The sequence below is a fragment of the Erithacus rubecula genome (genome assembly GCF_903797595.1).
Source record: "Erithacus rubecula genome assembly, chromosome: 1".
NCBI lineage: Eukaryota > Metazoa > Chordata > Aves > Passeriformes > Muscicapidae > Erithacus > Erithacus rubecula.
The window spans coordinates 96,907,515-96,931,734 of record NC_136658.1 but is presented as its reverse complement, the minus strand read 5'-3'; the positions used below and the strand labels follow the sequence as shown (position 1 = coordinate 96,931,734).

Genomic DNA, 24,220 nt, shown 5'->3' with positions numbered 1-24,220 from the left:
AGCACCAGTGAAGGGGACAGGGGCAGAAGTGAGGAAGCAAGAAGTGAGTGTGGCTCACACAGCTCTACAAAGTGGTGCCTGGTGTCCTGCTGATCCCTGCCTGGAATGCCTTGTGCCACACATCCCTCCTGGCTGTCCCCAGAGTGTGACCCTGCAGCACACGGCTCACACAGCCAGGGCTCACACAGCTCACACAGCAGAGCTCACACAGCTCACAGAAAAAGAGCTCACACAGCTCACACAGCCAGGGCTCACACAGCCAGGGCTCACACAGCCAGGGCTCACACAGCCAGGGCTCACACAGCAGAGCTCACACAGCTCACACAGCAGAGCTCACACAGCTCACAGAAAAAGAGCTCACACAGCTCACACAGCTCACACAGCCCATGGCTCACACAGCTCACACAGCAGAGCTCACACAGCTCACACAGCTCACACAGCCCATGGCTCACACAGCTCACACAGCAGAGCTCACACAGCTCACACAGCTCACACAGCTCACACAGCCAGGGCTCACACAGCTCACACAGCAGAGCTCACACAGCTCACAGAAAAAGAGCTCACACAGCTCACACAGCAGAGCTCACACAGCTCACAGAAAAAGAGCTCACACAGCTCACACAGCCAGGGCTCACACAGCTCACAGAAAAAGAGCTCACACAGCTCACACAGCACACACAGCTCACACAGCCCATGGCTCACACAGCCCAGAGCTCACACAGCCCATGGCTCACCCTTCCCACTAGAAAAGGCTCACACACTCCTGGCGCTCAGGGCAGCAACCCTCCAGAGGGAGCATCTGAAAAGGGACTCCAGAGGGAGGGAGTAGCAGGGACAGCAACTGAAGCTCCAAGGACATGGATCTGTCCTCTGCAGCACTGTAAGAGTGAGGGCACGTCCAGCCCTCATAAATAAACCAGGCCACATCCCCATTTCTGCTCACCATTGCAGGAGCCCACAGGGTGATCTCTTGCCTTGTCCCCCTCGATCACTGTCACAAGGAACAGCAACTGGCTCTTATCAGCAGAGACATCTCTGAGGAGGAGTGACTTCAGGACACAGTGTCCTTCCCCAGTCCCTTGAACCCTTGAGACAATTTACAATGATGTCACTTGTACATATTCCCTCTTCATCTGCACAGTTCTTGTATCTAAATTTAACATTTTCCTTTCTAAACAAAAGTCCTTAAGAGTTTTCATAAGACCTTGGTGATAAAGCCCTTTTATTGATATGCCAGTTCACTTTTCAAAATATTTGCAGATTATAGGATAAATGGTGTTTGCTTTTATCCCCATTTCAGGAGATAACGGTTGGGTAATTTACAATATCCAGATGAAAATTTATTAGTTAGCACTGGGGAAAGCGGATCCTTCCCAAAATTAGCCTTTGACCCAGTTAGTCTTCCATAAACAAGCAATGATTTTAAAAATCCTCAGTAGATAAGATGTTTGCAGCCCCAGCATCAACTTGCATAAATGTTAGAAGGTGTAAGCATAACAAAGCTACAGCAGCCATAATTTAGAGCCCCAAGAGTGAAGATGAAAAACTACGGAAAACTTCCCTAATGAAATGTCAAAGCCAACTAGCTTCACTACAGCTAATCTGCAAATCTTGATGACAGTGCAGATTACCCAGCCTGCTAAACTGACAAGAGCCCAAGGAAGCTCATCTCCCAGGGATTACACCTCCACTTCTGTTTGCCTTTTTCTGAGATATAAGGAGCAGCCCTGGAGGAAACAACTTTCAGCTCATCTATTTCCTTCTGAGAGCTTTCAGTACACTACCCAGTCTTAAAGCATCAAGCAACAACAGTACATGTACACACAGAGAGACAAGAGTCCCAAATATTGACATTACTGTGCAACAGGCCAGTCACTGCAGATGCCAGGCAGAAAGCTGCTGACAGATGCTGCAGCATAAACCTCCTAAGAACCTTCAGGTTTGGCAACAAAATCCTCTGTTCCCCATTCACACTGCCCTGATGCTTGGATCTAAATAACGCCCAATATGAAAGATTTATTTTTTTCTCACACTGGCTATCTATAGAATATCCTTTTTTGTAAGTCTCTGTTGTGCAGCTTCTGAATGTCAGGCCCAGCAAATCAAAACATTTTATTGTAATTTCATATTGTTTACTTTTGTGAGGCAGGATCTTGGCAGAGATGAGTGTTTCCTCCAGGGACAAGGAGGATAGGGCTGGGAGGAGGGGAGGACAGACGGATGGAAGGAAGCATTTTAATGCAGACTTCCTCACTGTCTGCTGCAATAGGGACCAGGCTGAAATAAAAAACAGGAGTTAGGTAAGAAAACCTTGGCTACAAATTTAGAGCTGCCAGAGAATGTGTGTGAGGATGCTCCAGGACCTGCCTATGCAGGCAGCGACAGCAGAGCAGGGAAGCAGTGTGGCACCAGGGAAACACTGCCAGCCCCAGCCCACCCACCACTGCCCCTCAGCAGGCTTGGGAGGACCCTGGAGTCCCCAAGGCAGGCACAGTCCAAAGGGCTGTGGCCAAGGAGTGAAAGGACAGCCTTGTCCAGGCTGCTCCCACTATGCTCCCACACATCCCTGCAAAGCCAGTGTGACCCCCTACCCACAGATACTCCTGGCTCCTTGCCCAGACCCTTCTCCTCCCTACACAGCCCCAAACTGTGAGCAGGCTTCCCTCCAGGAAAGATGGCACCTCCCAAGTACGTATTTTTCCATGAGGATCCTCCCACTGTTCCAGGATGGAGAAGAGGAGGAGGCTCCTTACACCCCTCTGCCCAGGGACACTGGAAAGCACCAGTGATTCCAATACAGACATCTATGTTCCACTGTGTTTCCAGGGAGATTTGACACACAACATTCTAAGGTTTGGGTAAGCAATATTTCAGTTGATGAGAGCTGATTTAAGTGTTTTATGTTTGGTGAAGAAGGCATTTGAAACATGCCACATTAAATCGAGTCTCCTGTTGAAGCGATGGACCTCCAAGAAATCTGCAGGAGACATGGATGGTGCCAGGGCACCAGTAGAGCTGAAAGCAGTTTTATTGACTTTGTTCTGTCCCCAGCTGTCCAACTGAGAGACCTGGACCTTCTCATCTTTAATCCTGGATTCCTTGGGCTGCTCCCCACGAGACAGAGTCCCAGGACAGACAGAAGGAGCTTTGCAGCCAGGACTCATCCTGTCCCCAGGACCACCGTGGCTGCAGCAGACACAGGTGACAGCTCCTGCTCCTGCTGGGTGCCTGGCAAACCTCAGCCCAGGAACTGCTAGCTCTGCTCTCACCACCACAAATCTCCCTGTCCTTCAGCACTCCTGTCTCTCCTGCTGAAGCTTTGTTTTAGAAAGCAGTTCACAAAGACTTTACACAAACTCACCCAACGACAGCCGCTTTATTACGTAAAATGATTCACTGGTGTTTAAAAATCCCACAAACAGGAGCCCTCACCGACTTTATGACTGACTTCCCACGAAGGCACTGAGGCCAGCAATGGCTAATGCTCTGTCTGGCATTGACTCCCTGGGAATATCTCTCAGCAATAACAACTGATAGCAGAGCTCAGAGCCTACACATCATCCTCCTGTTTGTACATAAATTCCCTTTAAAAGGATTTTAGCATCCTCACCCTGCTTCTTCCCAAGCGTTCCGGCTCTTAAAGCCAAGTCAGCCAGACAGAATGGTGCCACGCAACTACAAACAGTGCAGGACAATTTTTATTACAATACATGGCACGATTCTTTCTAAAAGCCAAGTCAGTAATATGCAGTGTGTAAAAATACACATTCATCATAAAGAGGTTAGATACTAATTCCTGCAGCTTAATTTCTTCTTGAGGGCACCAGCCCATTTTTCAATTAAGGCAGGATAATATTATTAATCATAAAAAATTGCTGATGTGTAAAATTGTTTCCTTTCTGGCTAGCATTGGCTGAGAGACATCGGACATGCTGCCTCTGAATTAGTCTAACTTCGTGGCAGTCAGGAAGCTGTATCCTCATTTTTGGGGAGGATTCACGCTGCTCCCAGCCTCAGCCATGGGGAAAGGTGTGTCCCTCAGGGAACATGCAGTCTCCACTGAGTCAGGTGCAGGCTGGCAGCAAGGAGCCCAAGGACACAGATTCTCATGAAGGATACAACTCTGTCCACCCTGAGACAAAACAGCTGGAATGAACAGGCAGCTCCATGCCAAGAGGGTGCTTTAATGGTCTCGGTTGCCTGAGCATTTCCAGGGCACTGTATTTCAACACCCCTGAAGAGAAAGAGGTTTCTGCCCCCTCCCTCAATTTTCTGTGCTGCTGAATGGGTTTGCCTAATTCTGACCAAAATAACTGTACACGTTGCCTTCAGTGGGGCCACCAAAAGCAGAATGGAGGGAAGAGAATTTAAGGAACAACCAAAACCCTACAAAATAGTAAGCTATGACTACAAAATCTCTCCTTGCCATGTAGTCAGCAAGGGAGGCTCCTGGACTGTGACTTGGCAGGATCCAAGAGGATGCTGCAGAGGTGTGGGCATGCCAGCATCCTGTAGAAGGATGGCTGCTCCCTGCACAGGCACAGCCTGGTACCTGGCCCTCACCCTGCCAAACTCTCAGATCAGCCCTGGTGTGAGTGCTCCACTCCACCCAGGCCAGATTATTTCAGGTGGACAGGAGGGGACTGGCACATGCCCTGGTCTTGCTCCTGTAGCAGCCAGCCATGCCCTCCAGGAGCCCTGCACGGACACAGAAGCGCCCAGGTGAGGAGCAGGGCTGTCCCAGACCCTGGGGCCAGGAAATGAACCTCCAGCAGGTTTGCTGAGGGTGATGGAGCTGGGAGGAGACAGCCTGGTTCCTGGCTCCACAAGTGCCTGACGTGTACTTGGGTGATCGTGGCACAGATCCAGACAAAACGCCTCCCTTCCAGTCATGCGTCCAGCCCTTTTTCCATCTATGGGCAGTTTCCCTTCCACACATCACAAAGTCATATATCCCCTGACTTCTGTTGAGACTTTGCACCCCCCTGCTCACAGGACCTCCCAGGAGCAGCTCATGGCAGTAATCTCCTTGGCAGCTCAACCCTTTGCCCATTGCCTGGAGAACTTTCGGCATCACTCCCAAGTTGTGTGCTCCTGCCATTCATCTCTTCCCTCCCTGATCTTGTTCCTCCCCTGTTCTGGAAACTGCATTCTGTATTTTTTTCTCCTATAGTGACCAATCTTCTCCCAGCAGCAGAGTTCCCCTCCTATTTTTCCCATGCACGATCAACTCCATAACACAATTCCAGTTATCTGCAGCCATAAGTCTTTAGTTTTCTGACATCACCAAATAGTTTCTTATCTGTGGCTGGTATTATTTATATACACATATATATAAAAGGCCATCTCCCACCATCTTATCGACTGCTGACTAAGAATAAATCATGTAAGGAGAACAGGCCAGACTTTGGGACCACCTTGGGGAATACCCCCCACCCCACAGTTGTTGCCTCTTGGCAAATACCAGCAAGAAGAGCACATTCACTTTGAAGTCTGAGGAGGCAAATCACGTAAACAGAAATGGTGAGTTTCAGCCAAAAAAACTCCTTTCTGACAAGAGTCACTGCTATTCCTATGACTAGGCTCATTAAGATCAGTGAGGACTGGAAAAAACTGCAGGATGGAGTGTGCGTGCGTCTCCTGTCTGAGATGTTCAGCTGTATTTTTCCTTGTGAAAAGGAAAACTATCCCTGCACCATGAAAGCAATAAATATAGTGGGATTACTGGTCAGCAACTCAATGGATACCACTTCCAACAGCCCAAGAGATAGTAAGTACTCAGTGGCAGTAATTGTTACAATCAACTGAACCACCAGAGAGAGATTTCCATGTTACCTCTACCCATATATACATAAAAATACCGGTTTGTACAAATCCAAAGTATGTGAGGTTAAAGCTAATGGGCAAGCTTTGTTGAGCATCTCAAAAATCAAATTAACTGCAATCAAATTCATGGCACAACTCAGGGTTCATTTCATTACTATCAGAAAATTCAATCTCTGAAATCTTACAATATTAAGCTAAAGCAATGATCTTTCTGTTCAAGTTCTCTCTTTTTTCATTTCAAGGTGAAAAAAAAGCTGGCACGCCTGGGGAAGGTGAGGGTAATGATTCCCAGCAGATACTACTAAAAGCTTGGCAAACATTTAATCAATTACTCTTATATAAAGGAAAGGAGAAAAAACCCAAACACCCTTTCAAACACACACTCAAAGACACGTTACATTACAAATTCTACTTCTGCCTCTATTTCTACATCATGCCTTTTCCTGCACAAATGCATATATAGGCATAAACATGCATGCATAGGTAGGCATATACATATTTAAATTCAAAATACAAATCCATTAGGGAGCAAGCCAAATCTCCTCATTGCTGCAATAACTAATCATATCTCTGTGCTGTAGTGCAGGTGGAAAGTCAGAAGTTCATTGTATTAAATTCAGGCATTTTCTCTTTTCTAATGAAACTGCCTTTTTGGTTTATTTCACAATATGCACTCTTTAACCTTACTGCAAGACCTAGCTGGAGAATACTCACTGCAATTTCAGACTCCTTTTTTATCCCTCCTCTTCAAGGTTTCCAACTAGGTTTCTCTGCAGGAGTCAAGTGCAGTTTTAATAAGGCAGATGAGGCAGGGCTTCTCAACTGCTTTTGATAGAGGTGAGCTGGTCAGCTCTTTATTGACTTTCTGCAGTACTGCAGCTACAGACCATACAGACAATCTTGCTTTATGAGCATGCACCAGGCAGGAGGAAATGGGCCTGGAAATTTCCAGCCAGCAGTGTTTGATGCACTGCTTGAAAAGCTGCACAATGTGCATATAAAGGAAACTAGGGACAGCCTTTTTTGTTGTTGTTGTTGTTGCTAAACCATCAGGCTGCAGTTGCTACACGTACCTAGGAAAGCCTGCTCAGGAGCCATTTTAAGAATTAATATGTCTCAGGAAAAGGAAAGAAAACGATGCTGGCTATTTTGTGCACATTAGAGAGTGCTGCATATCAAAGATCCTTTTATAAACACTTGGAAAGATCACATGGGAGGAAATAATCAGCTGAATTATTTTACTGTCCTTTTCTTGTGCAGGCAGCCACAGCAGTTCCACACTGTACACAGAGCACAGCTGCACTGATATACACACATCCTCACAAGGGGATGTGGAAAAAAGGAAGCAATCACGGGCTGGTATCATGTACTATTAAGGTTTTATTGGTACCAGCATGGAGCAACTGCATCACTAATTAATGGATGCACACAGGCTACACACATCCTTCCAATCAAGTGGCAATAAATCCAGGTAGCCTTCTTCACCCTCATACATACATTACTTGAGATATTTAACCCACTCCTTGTTTTTCTGGACTGCACATTCCCTTCTTCCCCACTATCCCACATCCACACCAGCAACGCACATCCTTGAATTCTGCTCTGACACAGGGGAGATGAACATCCACTGCCCCATTCATGAACTTCCCACATGGTGCCATCCTGGACCAAGTTTGTAACAGCAGACAGGGTCCAAACTACGCAGACAGGAACCTCCCCCAGAGATGTCTCCACATATGCTGACACAAAAATAACCATTAAAATCAGGTCTGACATCTCTCTATGTCTCTTTTACTCCCTGCCCAAGGGGGACAACATCCTCCTGCCCCAGGGGAGCACAGCGATGGTGAGTGGATCAAAGACAGCAAGAAGGTTCAGCCACGGGTGATGGCAGCCCTACAAAAGCCAGAACAGACTTTAGTGCCTACAAAAATGTCCCCACATAGGGCTGCACACCCCAGCTCACACCCAGCTCCAGCTGCAGAGCTGCTCCCACCAAGGACTGGCTGAGGGAGCCAGGTCCCACCTCCTGAAGAACTGACCTGAGCATCCAGCACTGCTGCGTGCTACACAGCACAATTCCACATCCTTCAGCTAATTGCCAAGCTCCTGGGGATTCTGAAAATAAAGCTGTGCACACACAGGGGTTCAACAACCTCACAGCTACAGTGCTCCTATCAGAGGATATACCCTTACTGCAAGCAAGACTTAACTATATGCTTAAATTCTACTGACTTCAGGAGACATAAGGATTTGCTTAACTTTCATTATGCCAGCCATTTGTTTTACAGTTACATGGATAATGTGTCTTGCCTTCTCATGTACAGCACTGAGCTCCTTCCACAGTACAGTATTTCTTCTTACAAATTTCTTCTTATAAATGGAAGAGCAGGTAGAAACTGAGGCATTTTTAGCCAGCTAACAGAAAAACATGCACAATGACAGGCAGATGATATTGCTGCACACTGCAATGCTGCCTGAGTGCTCCTGAATTTTCACCTGTGAGATAAGCATCAGTGGACAGCTACAACATAGTCCTTAAAGAAGGGCAAGGAAAGGACAGTAACCCATAGCACAAAACATTTCCATACTGTGTTCTGCATTTTATTTTTAAAAATGCAGCTACAGGGAACAGACATCCCGTGAAATAACAGATGTTGGACTCTCACCACACATACACTGCTTTAATTCAGATGACCTTGCTGAATTAGAAAGCTAAGCACAAGATAAATGTCCACTTTCTCTCCTCAATGCCTGTCTTGAGCAGGGAAGGGGTGTGCTGCTGTTCAGTTATCTGTTTCCTCCCAGTTCCCCAAAGTGTGTTCTTCCAATACTTCAGCTTGTTCTTTCAAATCAAATGCTGCTGACATTTTAAATCTTATGAATTTTCTTTGCTGACAGGGATTAGATACTGCTTCACTTTAACTCCCCAAGTTGGCAGAAGCTGGAGACTGGCCTGGACCTGCTGCCAGTTTGTGCTCAGGCTCCACTCCCAGCAGGCAAGAGATGCTCAGGGCTTCTGTAGAGTCATATGCAATACATCGATTTAATCAAAATTACATGCCAGTCTCACTCTTTAAAGCAAAACTCAAACAGTTGAACAATTAATTATTGCTTTAATTCTTAAGATACTAAGATCTTTTCTTTAATTCTTAAGATCTTAAGACCTGCATGTGTTCAAAATACTCCAAGAGAAGGAACAGACTGGCATTGTCTTTCAGTCTTTTGCTGGTGGCAAAGCAGATTATTGCTATCATGTTCTGCAGGGGTGCTGTCAAATGCTGTTTCAGGCTATGGGCCAAAACCTACCCCCAGCCCATGTGCTCAGCTTTCTCTGGCATCAATGGTATCTCCACCATGGACTGACAGTAGTAAATGGGCAGAGATGTGCTGGCTGCTCAAACAGCACGATCTATGTGCTGAATAATTCATTTTAAACTGTTGCACAGATGTCAAAATGTTATTGCTGATTTCTAGCCAGCAGAAGGGGCGTTTCTTCTGATATGAGTGTGTCACTGCCTGTAATGCTAGAGAAGATGTGGGGGATGTCTCAGCCAGACAGCAAAGCCCATACATGGCATGCCTGTGAATATGCAATTAAAATGATCATTTAAGGCCATCTTTCACTTTCCTTATTAGGATTCACCTGCAGATGCATTCATCCATTGCCTTCAAAAAGTTTCAAAAATGCAGCTCAAAATGTGGCATGGTTCCAGAGGTTTGAGGGTAGACTTCAACAATCACTTTGGCTTTTTGCTGAAGTCCCACAGAAAAACTCTAACTACAAACAACTTTAGTCACCAATGAGTTTGGATAACAAAATAAATACAGACAAACAAAAAAACCCCAAACCCTGCCTCTGTAAATGAGAACAAATAACTGTATCTTACAGAGTTTGCCTAGCCATGTACAGCCTAGCCATGGAGAGAACTCTGTGGATAAGATCCTCCCCTCCAAAATCAAGGAAGAGAAAAGGAGTGTTCCTGTGTTTCTCCTTTCACTAAACCTGGAGCAACCAACATGGTCCAATGCAACATTGTCTGGGCACTGGCTTCCCAGAGTGAGGTGGGAGTCCTGTGTGCAGGTGGGCTGGGGGTGATGGGAGAAGTGGCAGGGAAATGGGAAAGGTCCAAGAGAGTCACAGGTTTTGAACTGAGATCAGAGACCAGGGATCTCTGACACAAACCAAACAAGCAAATGCACCCCACGCCAGCCCAGGAGCATCACTACTAGGGATGTGTCAGCTAAAAAGTGGGATTTTTCATGCTCCTGGATGGGCTTTTTCATGTCTGTGTGGAAACAGATCTAGGCTTAATGAGGTCTAATTTGTTTCAAATCCATAGGTCTCTTTTTAATAATTAACAATCCCCATCACTCAGCAAAGTCATTCCTTACCCCTGACTACTTGCTATTAGGAATGAAATTTACTGTGAAATACTGTTAAAAGGTGGAAAGCAAGTGACATAATTCACGTTTTAATTAAAAAATATATATATCACCCAAAGCCGGAGACATAGAAGGAATAATAACTGAATAAGCCTAAAAAACTCCCACCCCAACCCAATGCCTACTCTTCCCCATTACCCACTTTATTCTTGCCATTCTATTTGAATTCTTCTAATTGACTTCTCTTACTGGATGCTCAATGCCCAAACCATATTTCAGGTTTTTGCTCTGCGATTCCAGGAACTAGAGAACGTGTGGGCATCATTACCATGAGCATTACACACCCTCACACACAAGGGTCCAGGAACTACAATTAACACATTAAGAAATAATAACTGCCAAGGGAGCAACAGAGGATAAACAGCATGGAGCTGATGTAGAAAGAATTCTGCTTGGGAAAGGGCTGTCTCTTGGGTAATAGGAAAGGGAGAGGAATTGAAGTGCTGTGCAGCACTGCCCATTTACCAGAGAAAACCCCAAAACCAGTTGAGCTGTTCACACATTCATTTCTCAAAATTTAATTTCACTAAAAGTACTGCTGGCTTTAAACTAGATTTCAAAGAAATCTGAAGGCTCATGTTCTCAAAGAAATTATAATTGTGTTCTGTTCCAAAGTTTAAAATTGGTATGGTTTTTTGGTATTTGAAAACCTGCCCTGAAGTGCTGTGGGTTTGTCCTCTTGTTTGTTTTCAGGAGAAGTGAGAAATACTTATTTCTTTTACCCATAAATTAAGATATATTTATAAAAAAATTAAAAATACCTTTTTTCTTCGTGTTAATATCTATTTTTATTATTGCCTGGGGCTTTTTTTTTAATTTTGGCTAATTTGTTTGGGTTCTTTTTTTTTTTTTAATAAATTTAAATAATCAAGTTCTTTACCCATTTTTTCCAAGGTTTTTTAATGAAAAAAAATTCTTCGATTCCAGAGTCTTTTGTTTAAAGCTTCCAGTCTGAGAACATTTTGTGTGAGTCCTGCACAACAAAAGCCTGCAAGAGCATGCCAAGCATTTGGACACCAATCCATCTTCACCACTGCAAGCAGAAGAAATCATGGTGCACGCTGCTCCCTTTGGGCATCAGTCTTGGCTTTAGCTGCTGCTTTCAGGTGGACCAGCCAAAGGCTCCAGGAATTTTCAGTGAGATGAGGAGCTGAAGGAACACGATGGCACAGGCAAGGTTTAGGAAATGCTTTGTCTCACCTCTCCCCCACCTTGGGGCTGCACAGTCACAGAAAACCCAACAAAAATATCGCCTTTAAAATAACAGCCTTTGCTGCATTCACCCAAATTGCTGTGCAGGAGGAGGGAAGCAGGAGAGGCTCAGACACAGAGGGCAGGGTGGGCAGCTCTGCTCACAGCCCCTTTTGGGAGGGCAGGGTGATGCCCGTGGCCCGTGGGGGGCTCAGGGCTCCGTGACAGCCGTGATCCCCCCACTCATCAGTCAGCTCAGACATCCCTGCAAATCACACGGCACTTTGTAAAAACATCATTGTTTCTATTTTCCAATTCTCCATGTTTTGTGTAGAGTGCTGCTGTGTTCAAGTGAAGTGAATAAAAGCATAAACAGCAAGCACCATCTGGAGAACATTCTTCCAGCATGCTGAGAAATAGCAGCCGCCTGTGCTTTACCTGCTATAAATAAATGTCATTAAAAAATGTCCAAATAATTGTTTGCTCCTATTTGATGAAACTGGAGTCAGACAAAATTTTCCTTAACCCTGTCTTCAGGTACTCACCACCTTCACAGAAAAAAACCTCCAAACAGATGTAGATATTTGTCTCTCTTTCCTTTATGTTAATAGGGGTATTATTAACAGAGTAGCAACCCTACACATTATTCTAATAACAGCAACAGAGGTTGCAACTTATGCGTGACATGTGAACAAAGCACTGAAAATCCAAATGCTTTTTAAACTGTACCAGGTTCACAATAGGGAGATATCTCTCAGCCAGCTAGCAACAGAAGAGGCAAAATTATTCATTCTCCAAACTGATAGTGTATCAGTTTGGAGGGGGAAAAAATACCAGAAAGTCCATAATTTATTTTCAGTCTACACAAAGCCACATCTCCCTCTCTGCTGACAAAATACAGACCAAGCTGTGGGGCTGTGATGAGGCTCTGCAAAGGGCTGGAGTTTGCTGTGTTTGTTTAATCACTGCAATTAGAGCTATGCAAATAATGGAATTGTTTGCTATAGTGGCAAGGCTGGGGTAAAAAAATTAAAAAGAAGCATTTGGGTTGAGTGATTTAAAAACAATTTGGGTAAAATGAAATAATAAAACTGTCTAGTTTGTTCTACTCAGATTCAACTCAGAATCCATTCAGTTTGAAATGAAAAATACATTTTTTCAGTGGAAAAAAGCGTATGAGCAAATTGCCATTTTTCCTCCTTTTTTTTTTTTTTGTCAGACAAACAATTTCAGCACCCAGGAAGGGATGCTTAGGAGAGCTTGCTGCTTCTTGGGGAGAGAGGAGAAGGTTTGACTATCCCTTATCCAGCCTTGGACATACCTCATGCTGCTGTGCAGGGGCAGGGCTGAGTGCTGCATCTTTGTCCCTTCTCCTCCCCCATGCCCTGCTCTGGGAGCCCAAGGGCTGCCGTAGATGTGGGCATGGGACAGCAGCACTGCCTGGTTTTGGTTATATGTGGCTCTGGGTGACTCTGGGTGTGTGGCCCACACGAAGCTGGGCTGTGCTCTGGGACTGGGCATGGGGCTGAGTGTCCCAGGCTGACACAGGATGCAGTCTGAAGCCTCCCTTGATGAGCCACTAGTCACCACCAGGAAGAAGGATTTGAAGAAATTTTAGTGGTTTTCTCCCTTGTTTTAAACCTCTTTATATTAGCAGATGTCATGAAGTGAGAGAAGTGAATCTTGTCTTGTTCAACAGCATCCACAAAAACAGGCTGGTGCCTTTCACTGGAGAGTGGCTGAGATTCCTGAGGCACAGGGCGTATCACCAGCATGGCCACCCACCATCATTTAAGGGTGAGAGTGAAAATGATGGACATAAACCAGACCTGGTCCTTCTCTTGAGCCAAGCCTCTTGGTCCAAACCCAAAGCTGTTGTGCACTGGTGTGGTCACAGGGCAGCTCTGCTAAAGCCTTGCCTTTGGCTGGGACTGGCCACCATTCCCTCTGGAAGCAAAGGCATCATCCCCACCATATTTTATTCTCTGCTTTCATTGGGACTCAATGTGCAAGGAACTGCATGAATAGGGATGAGGGTCCAGTCCCTTCCCTGATGAAATCATCATCTCAAACATAGCAAGGGCAGGAAATGATAATGTGCTTAGAGATCTCATTAGCCATGTTTTCCTAATATTTATATTTTAGCTACTTTTATTTACAGAGTCCACTCACACTAGTTAAATCATATACTTTGGAAAAGAATACAAGGGCTGTCTGAAGTGAATACACGGGACTGCTGATTTCATTAGGATACTAATGATGATTATCATGATTAATCAGACCTGCTGAATAAGATTTTGGCAGACCAGGTGTGGAGGGCAGGCAGGTGGTGGGAACATGGCTGTGTGTCCATGCATGCACACATGTGTGTGTGTGTGCCTGTGGGGGGGAGGGTTTTTCTTTGTTTTGTTTTTGCCTTTGGTCAAATTCAAACAATGTGCAGTAACAAGAAGTAAATGTCATTTTCCTCCCATCCATCTTAATTTGGCATCCATTTTAAAGCTTACCTTTGACCTTTTAAAATGTTAATACACTTAAGCAGATATAAAAAACACAAAGCTCCTGGAAAAATTAATCACAGCCATATCATGATGCTGGTCTAAAAATGTAACATCAGTTGTTTTCCTCTTTAAAGAAACATTTGTCCAATGCAGCAGCAGTAACTATGCTACAATTACCTATTATTTCCTTTTCAAACAAATAACCACATTAAATGCTATAGCAAAACCCTTTCAGCATTACCAGCTATGAACCAGCACAACCTGCTATGAATCTGTTTTGTTGAGAATTGCCTGGAATCACAGAAAGGGTCCTGAAAAGGACCTTGAGAAGTGTCCTAACCCATCCCTCAGCCCCAGGCAGGGCCAGCTAAATCTAAACCATTCTTGACAGGAAACCTTATTTAGATTTCCTTCAAGTAGCAGCCTTAAACAGAACTGGGGAAAATGGCACAATTCTAAATATATTATACATATGTGTACATACATTAAAATAATTTATATATGAATATTATGAATACAAATAAGAAAATACAAAGAGATAACTCTGATCTAAATGATAAGTCTCTCTCCTCTGATAAGTCTCTCTCCACTTCATACCCTCTAACTAAAGAGTTCAAAACAGGAAACTCTAATAAAAACACCTCCTTCCTTTTTAAAATAAAAGGTTTTTCTATTGAGAATCTCAGCTCCTTGGAAATGCAGGGGCACCTCTTCTTAAGAAAATCAGAATTATCAGGTCCAAAACATTAGGGTCTTTATGCTGCAGAGCAAAGAGCTCTTCAGTTCCACCAAAAACCAAATACAAATACAGAGTGTTGACCAGCCTTTCCAGTAATCAAAGTGAGTCTAAGATGTCTGTAGCCTGCTTGTGACCAAGGGCATCCACCTTGTCTCTGACCTAATCATTTAGGTGGGAGGTGTGCTAGGTCCCTCCAGGACAGCCACTGCCCAGCTCTGGGGTTCCATGCTGTGAACAGGGGGATGGATCCATGGCACACAGCCTTGTGCTGCTTCCACTTTCCTGTCTGTAGCACTCATGGCATCCACAGCACTCATGGCATCCAATTGATAACACCCCCATCATTTTAATACCCCCACTTAGAGGACAAAAAGCTGTGGTGATGGCCAAAATGTATCCCAAAAGAGAAGTGATGATTTCATACTAAACACAGCTGTTACACAAGTATCTCAAAAAATCAGTTAGGGACATCAAACCCAAAACAAAGGCAGATGCATTTCCTCAGTGAGTGGGGAAGTAAATTCCTTGCATCTGTTTTCTTCCACCTACCAACATTACTTTGGTTGTAGTGCAACTGGAGCGTGGTCAAGCAGTTTTCTGCAAAATGAACACAAGCTTAGGCACAAGGGTGGGGGGAGATGTGAGATACTGAGCCTGGCACCACCAGTCCTGTGAGAGAAGGACACTCCTTGATGAATCCTGACCACACAATGCAGCAGAGCTCCAAGGCAGAGCCCAGTTCCTTCTGCCACAGAAGCTTTGTGAACCCACCCTAAGCATACATGGCTTCTCCAGACATGAAAAGGCAAGAGGTAACTCCATCCATCCCCAGGGACCAGAGATGAATTACAAGCACGTCACATGAGAACAGAGAGGCTCATCTGTGTGGTCCCTCTTCTAGGATCTGCCTGTATGTTCCTATTTCCTTCTGGTCTCCCCTCAGCACCCCACAGCCTGCAGAGCAGGCTTGGCCATGTCAGAAGTCTCTTCCCCACCTTTCTGCAGGGCAGACCTCCTGGCTGAAAGCTGCCTCTGATCTCAGCCCCATCACCAAGGCTGGAGATGAAGGCATCCATTATTCAGACACTGACACCTGACTTCTTGGTTAAGAAAATGCTGATTAAAAAACAATGTGTTGCCCTTCCTGTTTGCTTTGCAGTGGCCTTGTGTAGATTCAACTCTACAGCAAGTAATCCATCACCACCAACCAGGAAGATGTGTATCATGCAAACACAAAAATACTTCACATTTCACTTTATTTTCTGTGCCTTCCATTCTCATTGCCCATCTATTCCAATGCTCCTCACTACCTTTTCTTTAACATAACTATTATAGATATACTGACAGGAACACCTAGTAGTTTTCTTTTAACCAAGGACCATTTTCTGCAATACTGGCACATAAGCTTCAAACACAATCAAATTTAAAAGAAAATAAACATAATGAATTCACATTTCTCACTCTGTCACTCCTAACCCTTCGTTTCTTGATTTTTTTGCTTACATGCAACAGAATATACATGTGCCTTTGTCACATTGTTTGTGAACAGTTTATTCACCATATTCTGATAATCACACACTAGAACTTCAGTAACATTCCTCTAGTTAATTAGTTTATTCATTAGGCACAGATTAATTACTGATGAGCTACAAAAAGTTGCTATTGTCTAAGTCAGTCACCAAGTAACTAACTTGGCCATTCAGGCAGGGAGTTTTCTTCTCTGAAAGGTGACAAGTAGCTATGTAATGCCTTCTATTATTTTCTCAATAAAGTCAGAGAAAATAGGACATTGCAGCTAGAAAAACACAGAAAGAGAAATTAACTGCTACTGTCATTAAGGATTCAGAGACTGATAAAGAACAGTTGGTGCAATGCAGCTGGAAAGGATTTTTGGAGTAAAGTGATTATTCTCTGGCCATTAACAAATTATTTTTTCCTGGACTGAAAGACCTGCACTCCTCCAAATAGCCTGGCTTTGCTATGAGGAGCACACTGACTGCCAGGGCAGGCAAGAGCCATTGCCCTCTTGGCCCTGCTGGTGGCCACTACACTTCCACCTCTTTGTTTCCATGCCACAGGAAAAGTGCAGAATAATTAAAAGGCTGAAGCATATGCAGACATTGGAAAAGAGATTGGTTTTCAAAATTAGCCTGACCAAATGAATTTGAAACTGCACCACAAATGCTCAGGGACCTGGCCTTAGCAGCCCCATTGAAGCAAAGTGAGGTGCCACAGAAAACTTCCCTCACCTCTCTTGTCAATCAGAGCTCACCCAAATCATCAGCTCAAAGTAAAAACCAATGATAAGACATTTGGGGGGACAGAGTCAGTCCTGGGCTTGTTGTGATATCTCTGTGCCTGCCATGGGGGAGGTGGGGGGAACCCAAACCCACACCCAGCTTGTCCTCCAAGTCAACAGCAGTTGCCTTCCCTCTGCTCTAGTGGCTGCTCTCCAGCCACTCTAAAGGGAGTGGGAGCAATACAGAGACCTGGGAGCTACTAAACTGAAGGACAACTTTTTCCTGAAGAGCATGGAGGAAACAGGAGACCTACCCCAGGCTCTTTGTTTAATTCTTGAGAACATTTATCCCTCCCATTTATCCCTCCCATTTATCCCATAAAGGAGCATTTCCAAAACACTACATGTACAAATTGAGATCAGTGATGAGTGGTGTCCCTCAGAGGTCCATACTGGGACTGGTATCCTTTAATAACTTCAACAATGGCACAAACAGCAGGATCAAGGGCACCCTCCACTCTCGTGAGACCCTGCCTGGAGCAGCTCTCCTATGAGGACAGGCTGAGAGAGCTGGGGCTGTTCATCCTGGAGAGGAGAAGGCTCCAGGAAAACCTTACAGCATCTTCCTATACCTAACAAGGACTGACAGGACAAACGACAGGGACAGACGTTTTAGCAGGGCTTGTTGCAATAGGACAAGGGGTAATGGTTTTAACCTAGGGGCAATTTAAACTGGACACAAGGAAGAACTTGTTTACTGGGAGAGGGGGGAGAGATTGCAACAGGTTGCTTAGAGAGGTGGCAAATGTCCCCTGACTGGAAACATTCCAAGCCAGGTTGGACAGGGCTCTGAGCAACCTAATCTAGTTGAAGCTGTCCCTGCTTACTGCAGGGAGGTTGGACTAGATGACCTGTAAGGGCCCTTCTAATCCAACTATTCTATGATTCTATTAACAGGAAATATCAAAGGATGCTGAAAACTGGTCCTGCTCAGTGGGATCCAGTCACACACACCCAAAGCCAGCAAATGAGTGTGGAGCTGCAGCTGACACAAGGGTCCCCAGGACACCCAGCCACCTGCAGGACTGGCAAAATCGTGCAGATGTGAACCTGTAAACTCACCTCACCCATGTTACAGCACTGCTCTGTACACTAAAGGACAGCATGAATAGAACTGGGTGGGGGTGGGAAAAAGGAAAGCCAGAACTAACAAGCAACATTAAATCACCCAGCAGAGCAGCTCCTCCACAGAGTGGCCTATTTACAGAGCACCTCTGGGAGAGATGGGCAACATTGCAAAGGCAGGAAAGGAAATTCCCTGGGAGAACTGAGACAGGCTAACAAAGATCCCCACAGCCTAGGACCTCTCACACAGCCACCTCTCTTGAAATTTAGATTCTTCTGGGAGGATTTAGGCTCACGGCTTTGAACATAAGATAAGGAAAACTTTTTCATCATGAAAACAGTCTGTGGAACTCAAGCAATGCTGAGAAGTGTTTCACTGTATTGTTATTCTGTAGATACTGTCTCTGGAGGCAGGACCCAGCACAGCCTGATATCAAAACAAAGCCATCCGTGGCTAGTGCCACACATCACCAACCATCTCCTTACTCTCAAAATAAAATAAAACGAAAGCAAGTACCTCCATAAATCATTCATCCATTCCAGTTTCATAACAAGAATATTTGTCAGCTCCCATTTTCTGTCCCTTTCTCTAGCTGCCTGTTCTACAAAGCCACCATTTCAGCTGCCTGTGCATACAGACCAGCAAGCACACAGCATCACAACTGCTCCCACACTGCTATCCTCTTACCTGTGGAGAGGATGGCCACCTCTCTTCCACAAATCCTCACCTGCACTGCCATAGATTTTTCAGGGGAATTTTTAAATATCCTTTTTTTTTTTGTTTTTTTTTTTTTAATCAGTAGCTCTGGGGCACCCATCAGAGGTACTCAGCTACTGTAACAATCACGTGAGGTATGTAAAAGTAGTTGGGGTTAAACTATCTGCCACATCAAACTCTTCACATTTGGTCCCATCTTTAGGACCTAGAAACATCTGAAATAGATAAAGCCATGTGTCATTTAAGAGAGTCTGGGCTTATTTAGGATCATTCTGGATTTTATGGGAAAAGCCTTGTCCTGCCAGCTCCACATAGCTAGTCTATCACTTGCAAGGTTATCTGCGTTTTTTTTTCTTTTAGTACCTACATCAAAATATTTTTCCACACAGCTTTTCTTTTTCCTTTTTTTTTTTCATCCTCCAACCAGCCGGATGACAACCGCTCCTTATCTTTGGCTGTCTTCCATGCTAAAATAAGAATGCCGTTGTTATGCCGAGGGAGCTGCACCCTTCCACCTCCGTTCCCTCCCAGCAGCATGCAGCTGGCTCTGCAGGAATGCCCGAGGTTCCATTTTCTGGTCATTTCTTCTGTGACACTGCCGCAATTTATCCTTTAGATATGATTTCTAAATCAGACCAGGCCTCTCATGCCGTGGGTTTTGTAGTGACAGTGTGTCCTGAAGGGCTGTGATCCTCAGCCCATCCCCACTGCCACTTGCCTCCCTGGCTGGATGCAGGCACGAGGGTGAGCACCGGGCAATTCCAGCAGCAGCAGAGAATGACAGCATTAGAGGGGCAGGACCAGAGACTGGAGAGGCTGCTAGGTCTGTATGATTGCCTCCAGCAGCAGCATTTGAATGTCAAACCGTATCCCCTCGGAGCAGAGAGGTACCACCTACGCTGGGTTTCAGAGTGCTGTGTGCAGCTGGTGGAAAGGAAGGGGTTTGAGCCAGGGTCTGAACAGACAGCCCTGTACAGATGAGACCTTGGCAGGTCAGGCAGAGATGAGGAGAGAGGGAAACATGAAATGATTTGCCCACAGCTACACTGCCAGTTTGTGTCAGAGGCAGAAACAGGAGCCAGATTTAAAAAAAAAAAAAAAAATTAGTTCCTCATGCAGGAGATGAGCCAGCAGCCTTTGTTACATCTAAATGCATTTTTCCCCCTGTAATTCATACTGCTGCAGGCTCTGCACAGTGAACTGAAGCATCCTGAAGTTGTAGGGTGCTCAGTGTGACCTGCTGATTGCACATGCCAAGCTCACTACATGACCAGCTCCATTCTCCAGCCCATATCTACAATGCAATGGGTGCATGTTGCAAAAGCTTAATGCTTGCTCTTTTTTCATAGGAAGAGATCAGGACCCTGCAAAACCCATCAGTGAGGTGATTTCCAGTCTGACCCAGATAGCTCTGGCTACTGGATTGCCTCCAGAATTTAATGTATACACAGGAACTCAGCAGCACTCTCCAGTCAACTCAAACAGTTATACCCTCTTTAAATTTGGCTTCAAACATGTCTAAGGTGAAAGAGCCTTCAGCTTCTCCCTACTGGAGCTCCTCACAGAAATACTATAAAATTCATCAGAGATGCCAAGGACAGAATAGTGAGGATGCATTAATTGATCAGGTTGCTCTAGCAGAGCGGTGCAGGAAACCACCCTGCCTATCAGCAGCCTCCTCTGCCAGTTACTGTAGTTACATCTGATTAACCGGGGCCACTCGCAGCGTCATGAAATGGAAGGAAAGGCTTTTCGAATTTACATATTAAAAAAACGGAGGTGTGTTTCTGATTTCTGTCCTATGGAGTGTTTCAGACATAACATTAGTAATCAGCAGAGTATTTGTGAGGAGAGCTTTACTTTGAATGCTAAGCCGATTTGCTAATGATAAATGACATGAAAGGTTACTTAAAAAAAAAAGAAGAACATTTCCTCATCAAGTTTAAACGGAAAATAGCTGAAGAATTAATGGGTAACCAAATACTCTTTCCTCTTTAACAATACATCCCCATTAAACAATATATATATACTTTGAATCCTGCATTTGAATAATTTTTCCTTTTAGAAAAATAATTCTGATGAAGTACATGCACGAAAACTACCATCAACAGCGGTAAATAAACCAAAGCCGATCTCTCAAAAAAGAGGTGTGTTGGGGGTGAAATGAGAGAAGGAGAATAACTGCCCTGCAACTCCTGCCCAGGGCGCCTGCAGCCCGCAGCATCCCCCGGAGGGATGCAGAACTTCTGGAGCACCACACTCCAGCCGGGCACCCGCCGCCACGTACGCCCGGAGCGCTGCGACGCCGGCGCGATGACCCACGCCCGCGACAGCCCCATCCAGAAAAAGCCATGGACAGAGACGCAGGTGACAGTCCATCCGCCCGGCACACTTCGCCAGAAGCCGGGCGACAGCGGGAGCAATTCCTGCCCCAACTTCGGAAGGGTAAAATTCTCCGCCCGCTCCTCGCCTGTGACCGGCTACGCGAGGGACCCCAAATCATGGCATTACCGCCCATCTTGAAATCCATCCTACGTGTTTCCAGCCTCCTTTGCCGGAGCGCGGGCCGGGCGCTGGACGCCGCCGTGGCTCCGCCGTGCGCTCGGCGGTCCGTGGGGCGATGCCTGGGCACGGCACCCGCGGCCGCGATTCTGGAGAAGTTGCGCAGGCAGGAGGAGGAGGAGGAGGAGGAAGGGCGGGGGTGGGTGGCTCTGCCGTGCGGTCACGGTCTCGCCCCGTGGCTCTCCTCCGCGCCCCCCCGCCGCAGCCCCACTGCCGGGACAACCCGCACAAAGCCGCCGCCGCCACCGGGATCGCGCTGCGCCCGCTCGGCGCCACCAGAAACAATGGTCACGGGCCGGAGCGGAGCCCGGGGGCCGCCGCCCTCCCCGGTACCGCAGCGCCCGCCGCCGCCGCCGGGGAGAGCGCTCGGGGGGCGGCATTCCCGCACAACGCCGCAAATCGCCGCGGCCAACCTGTCACCGCTCCGCCCGCCCGCGGCTGCCGGTGTGCGGCACCTACCTCGGCCGGGGGGTGCGCAGCCCTAGCTGGGCTCCATGGGGCCGCAGCCGCCGCCCGCTCTGTCAGCGCGGCCGCCGCCGCCGGGGACGCGCCGCCCTGCCCTGCCCGGTACCGCCGCTCCCCCCGCGCCGGGCGGGCCGGGGCGGTTCGGGGCGGGCCGGGGCGGTTCGGGGCGGGCCGGGGCGGTTCGGGGCGGGCCGGGGCGGTTCGGGGCGGTTCGGGGCGGGCCGGGGCCGGGCCCGCCCAACCTGCGCCACGCCTGCCAGCACCGCCCCCGCTCCCGGCTCGGAGCGCCGGGATCCCGCCGGGAGCAGCCCGGACGGACACCCGGGAGGATGCTGCAGCGGGCGGCGTCAGCCTTCTTCATCAATCTCCTGGATTATTTGCAGCCTCCTTGCTTGAAGTTTTGACCTTGTCTCCTCTGCGTCTATCTCGGATTGACCGCGATTCTGACTTCCTGGTTTTTTCTTATTTCCCCTCCACCTCTTTGCCCTTTTTAATTCCTCCTGCCCGCCCCCCCCCTCCTCCTCCATGGTCTTTTCCCCGTTTTCCCATCCCACTCTGAATATCCTAAACCCCTTGACCTCAGCTCTGGGCTTTAAAACGGTTTTGTCAAGGGCAAAGGAGTTTTTTTGTAGGTTTCAAATCGCTATTAAGTATCGTCAGCAGCTTATCGGAAGGTGCGGTGCATTAAACTAAATCCATGGCTAGTATTACATAATATGCCCTCGAATGTACATAAAAGATGATTGTAATTCCATCTGGATTTCTGTTGATATTAGCAAACCGCTCAAGATTTCCTCTTGCGGTTTAATGGGCTTTTCAAAACCTTTGACTGGTGCTGGATCAAAAAGATTATGATTTAAGAAAGGGTAAAGCACACACACGCATGACATTGTAGGAATTAGTGAAAGAAGAAAAAAAAAAACTTTGTAGGTCATCTGCCTAATCCATCTTCCAAAAGAGAGTAGGAATGTCCCCCATACAATAATTTATGGGCATTTGTCCAGTTTTCTTTCAAATGCTCCAAATATGTGGCTTCCTTATTGCCTGTAGGAATTTAGGTCAAGCTGCCTGAGAGGGAATTTTGTAGCATCTTGGGAATTAAAATCCACTACTGTTATTCCGAGGTGGTTTGTTCTGTTGTTTTTTGTTTTTTGGGGTTTTTTTCCCAGACTGCAGTACAACTGTACAGTTGCAGTTGGTCATTTATTTCTTGCCCATATTCATGGAAGGATTTTGGCCATCACTTTCCCTAGGTTGAGAGCCCAGGGACATGCACAGCTGAGAAAATGTCAGCTTCATGCTCAGTGTGGCCAAAAGAGTGACTCAAATGTCAGGACTTGTTAGGAGAGCAACGAAGAGGAAAAGATTTTACACTGGAAAATGTGTGCTGGAATTCTGGTCTCACCTTCTCAAAAAGGACATAGCAGAGCTGGAAAAGATTTGGAGGAGGCTAGCAGTGATAATCCATGGCTTGAAAGGGTTTTTTAGTTAGGTGTATGCACACTGGCAAGAGGCACTGGAGGGGAGATGTGACAGAGCTCCTCAAATCTCCAGCAGTGTGGAGAGGGTGGGTAGGGACTGGTGGATGTGGCTTCCAGCACAAAAGTGAGAGGCTCTTAACACACCACCTGGCTGTACAGAGGTGATTCTTCATGCAAACACAGCTGTGGAGCCCTTTGCCATGACAGGAGGCAATTGATATCATTTTGGGGGGAAAATGAATGAATTAAGAGGAGAGAAATCCACAGAGAGAAACCAAATCACAGCTTGCTCAGAAAGGTCCCTCCTTGACAAATGGCTCATGGCTGGGCTTGCTCTGTTTTGCCCTTTCCCCTTGGTGTGTGTTGATAGTCACTGGTCACTGGTCATCATTATGCATTGAGTCACTGAAGACAGAGAGCACTGGGAGCAAAGAAGTTTCTGTCACTCTTCTAAAATGTGACAGAAATAATCAAATCTAGCGGTGGCCTGGGGACAGTGACCTTAATTTAAAATCAATCAAAAATTCTTCTCTCAATGGCAGCTGATTGTCCTGTTTGCTTTCAGGCTGATGCCCTCCCAGGCCTGCTATCGTCAGTGCTCTTACACAAGTGGGTAAGGAAGCATTGTGTTGTCTCCTTGCCTTCCCTCCTCCTTCATGTCATTGAATCTGAGAGAGCATGGTCTCAAACTTCTCCATGTTTCTGGGCAGAAGAATTTTTCTGTACATTAATTTAAAAAGCTGTACATGTATGCCTCAGTATGGCTGCTTTATCCATGCAGTTTCTCCAGAAATCTGGCAGTTCAATGCTATATCTTGTTACAAAAAAACTAGCTTCAGTGAGGTTGGTTGCCACATAGGAGGCAGACTACAGCAAGAATGAAAATGAAAGAGCCCAAACTATGTATGTGAATGACCTTGGGTAGAA

At 46.2% G+C, this 24,220-nt stretch overlaps 1 protein-coding gene across 3 annotated transcripts in view; it reads right to left on the bottom strand.

Annotated features, from left to right (window-relative positions):
• Positions 1-21,444, bottom strand: part of RAI2 (retinoic acid induced 2) — a gene marked incomplete at its 5' end in the record, with an annotated part of 42,574 nt that extends 21,130 nt beyond the window's left edge. Inside the window, one exon of one of the 3 annotated variants that reach the window (XM_079313218.1) lies at positions 21,297-21,444. Coding sequence is in view for 2 of the 3 variants with exons in the window: in XM_079313215.1 (XP_079169341.1) it covers positions 21,073-21,288 (216 nt within the window). The other 2 variants (XM_079313215.1, XM_079313217.1) reach the window with 2 other exon arrangements.
• Positions 21,445-24,220: the final 2,776 nt, after the last annotated feature.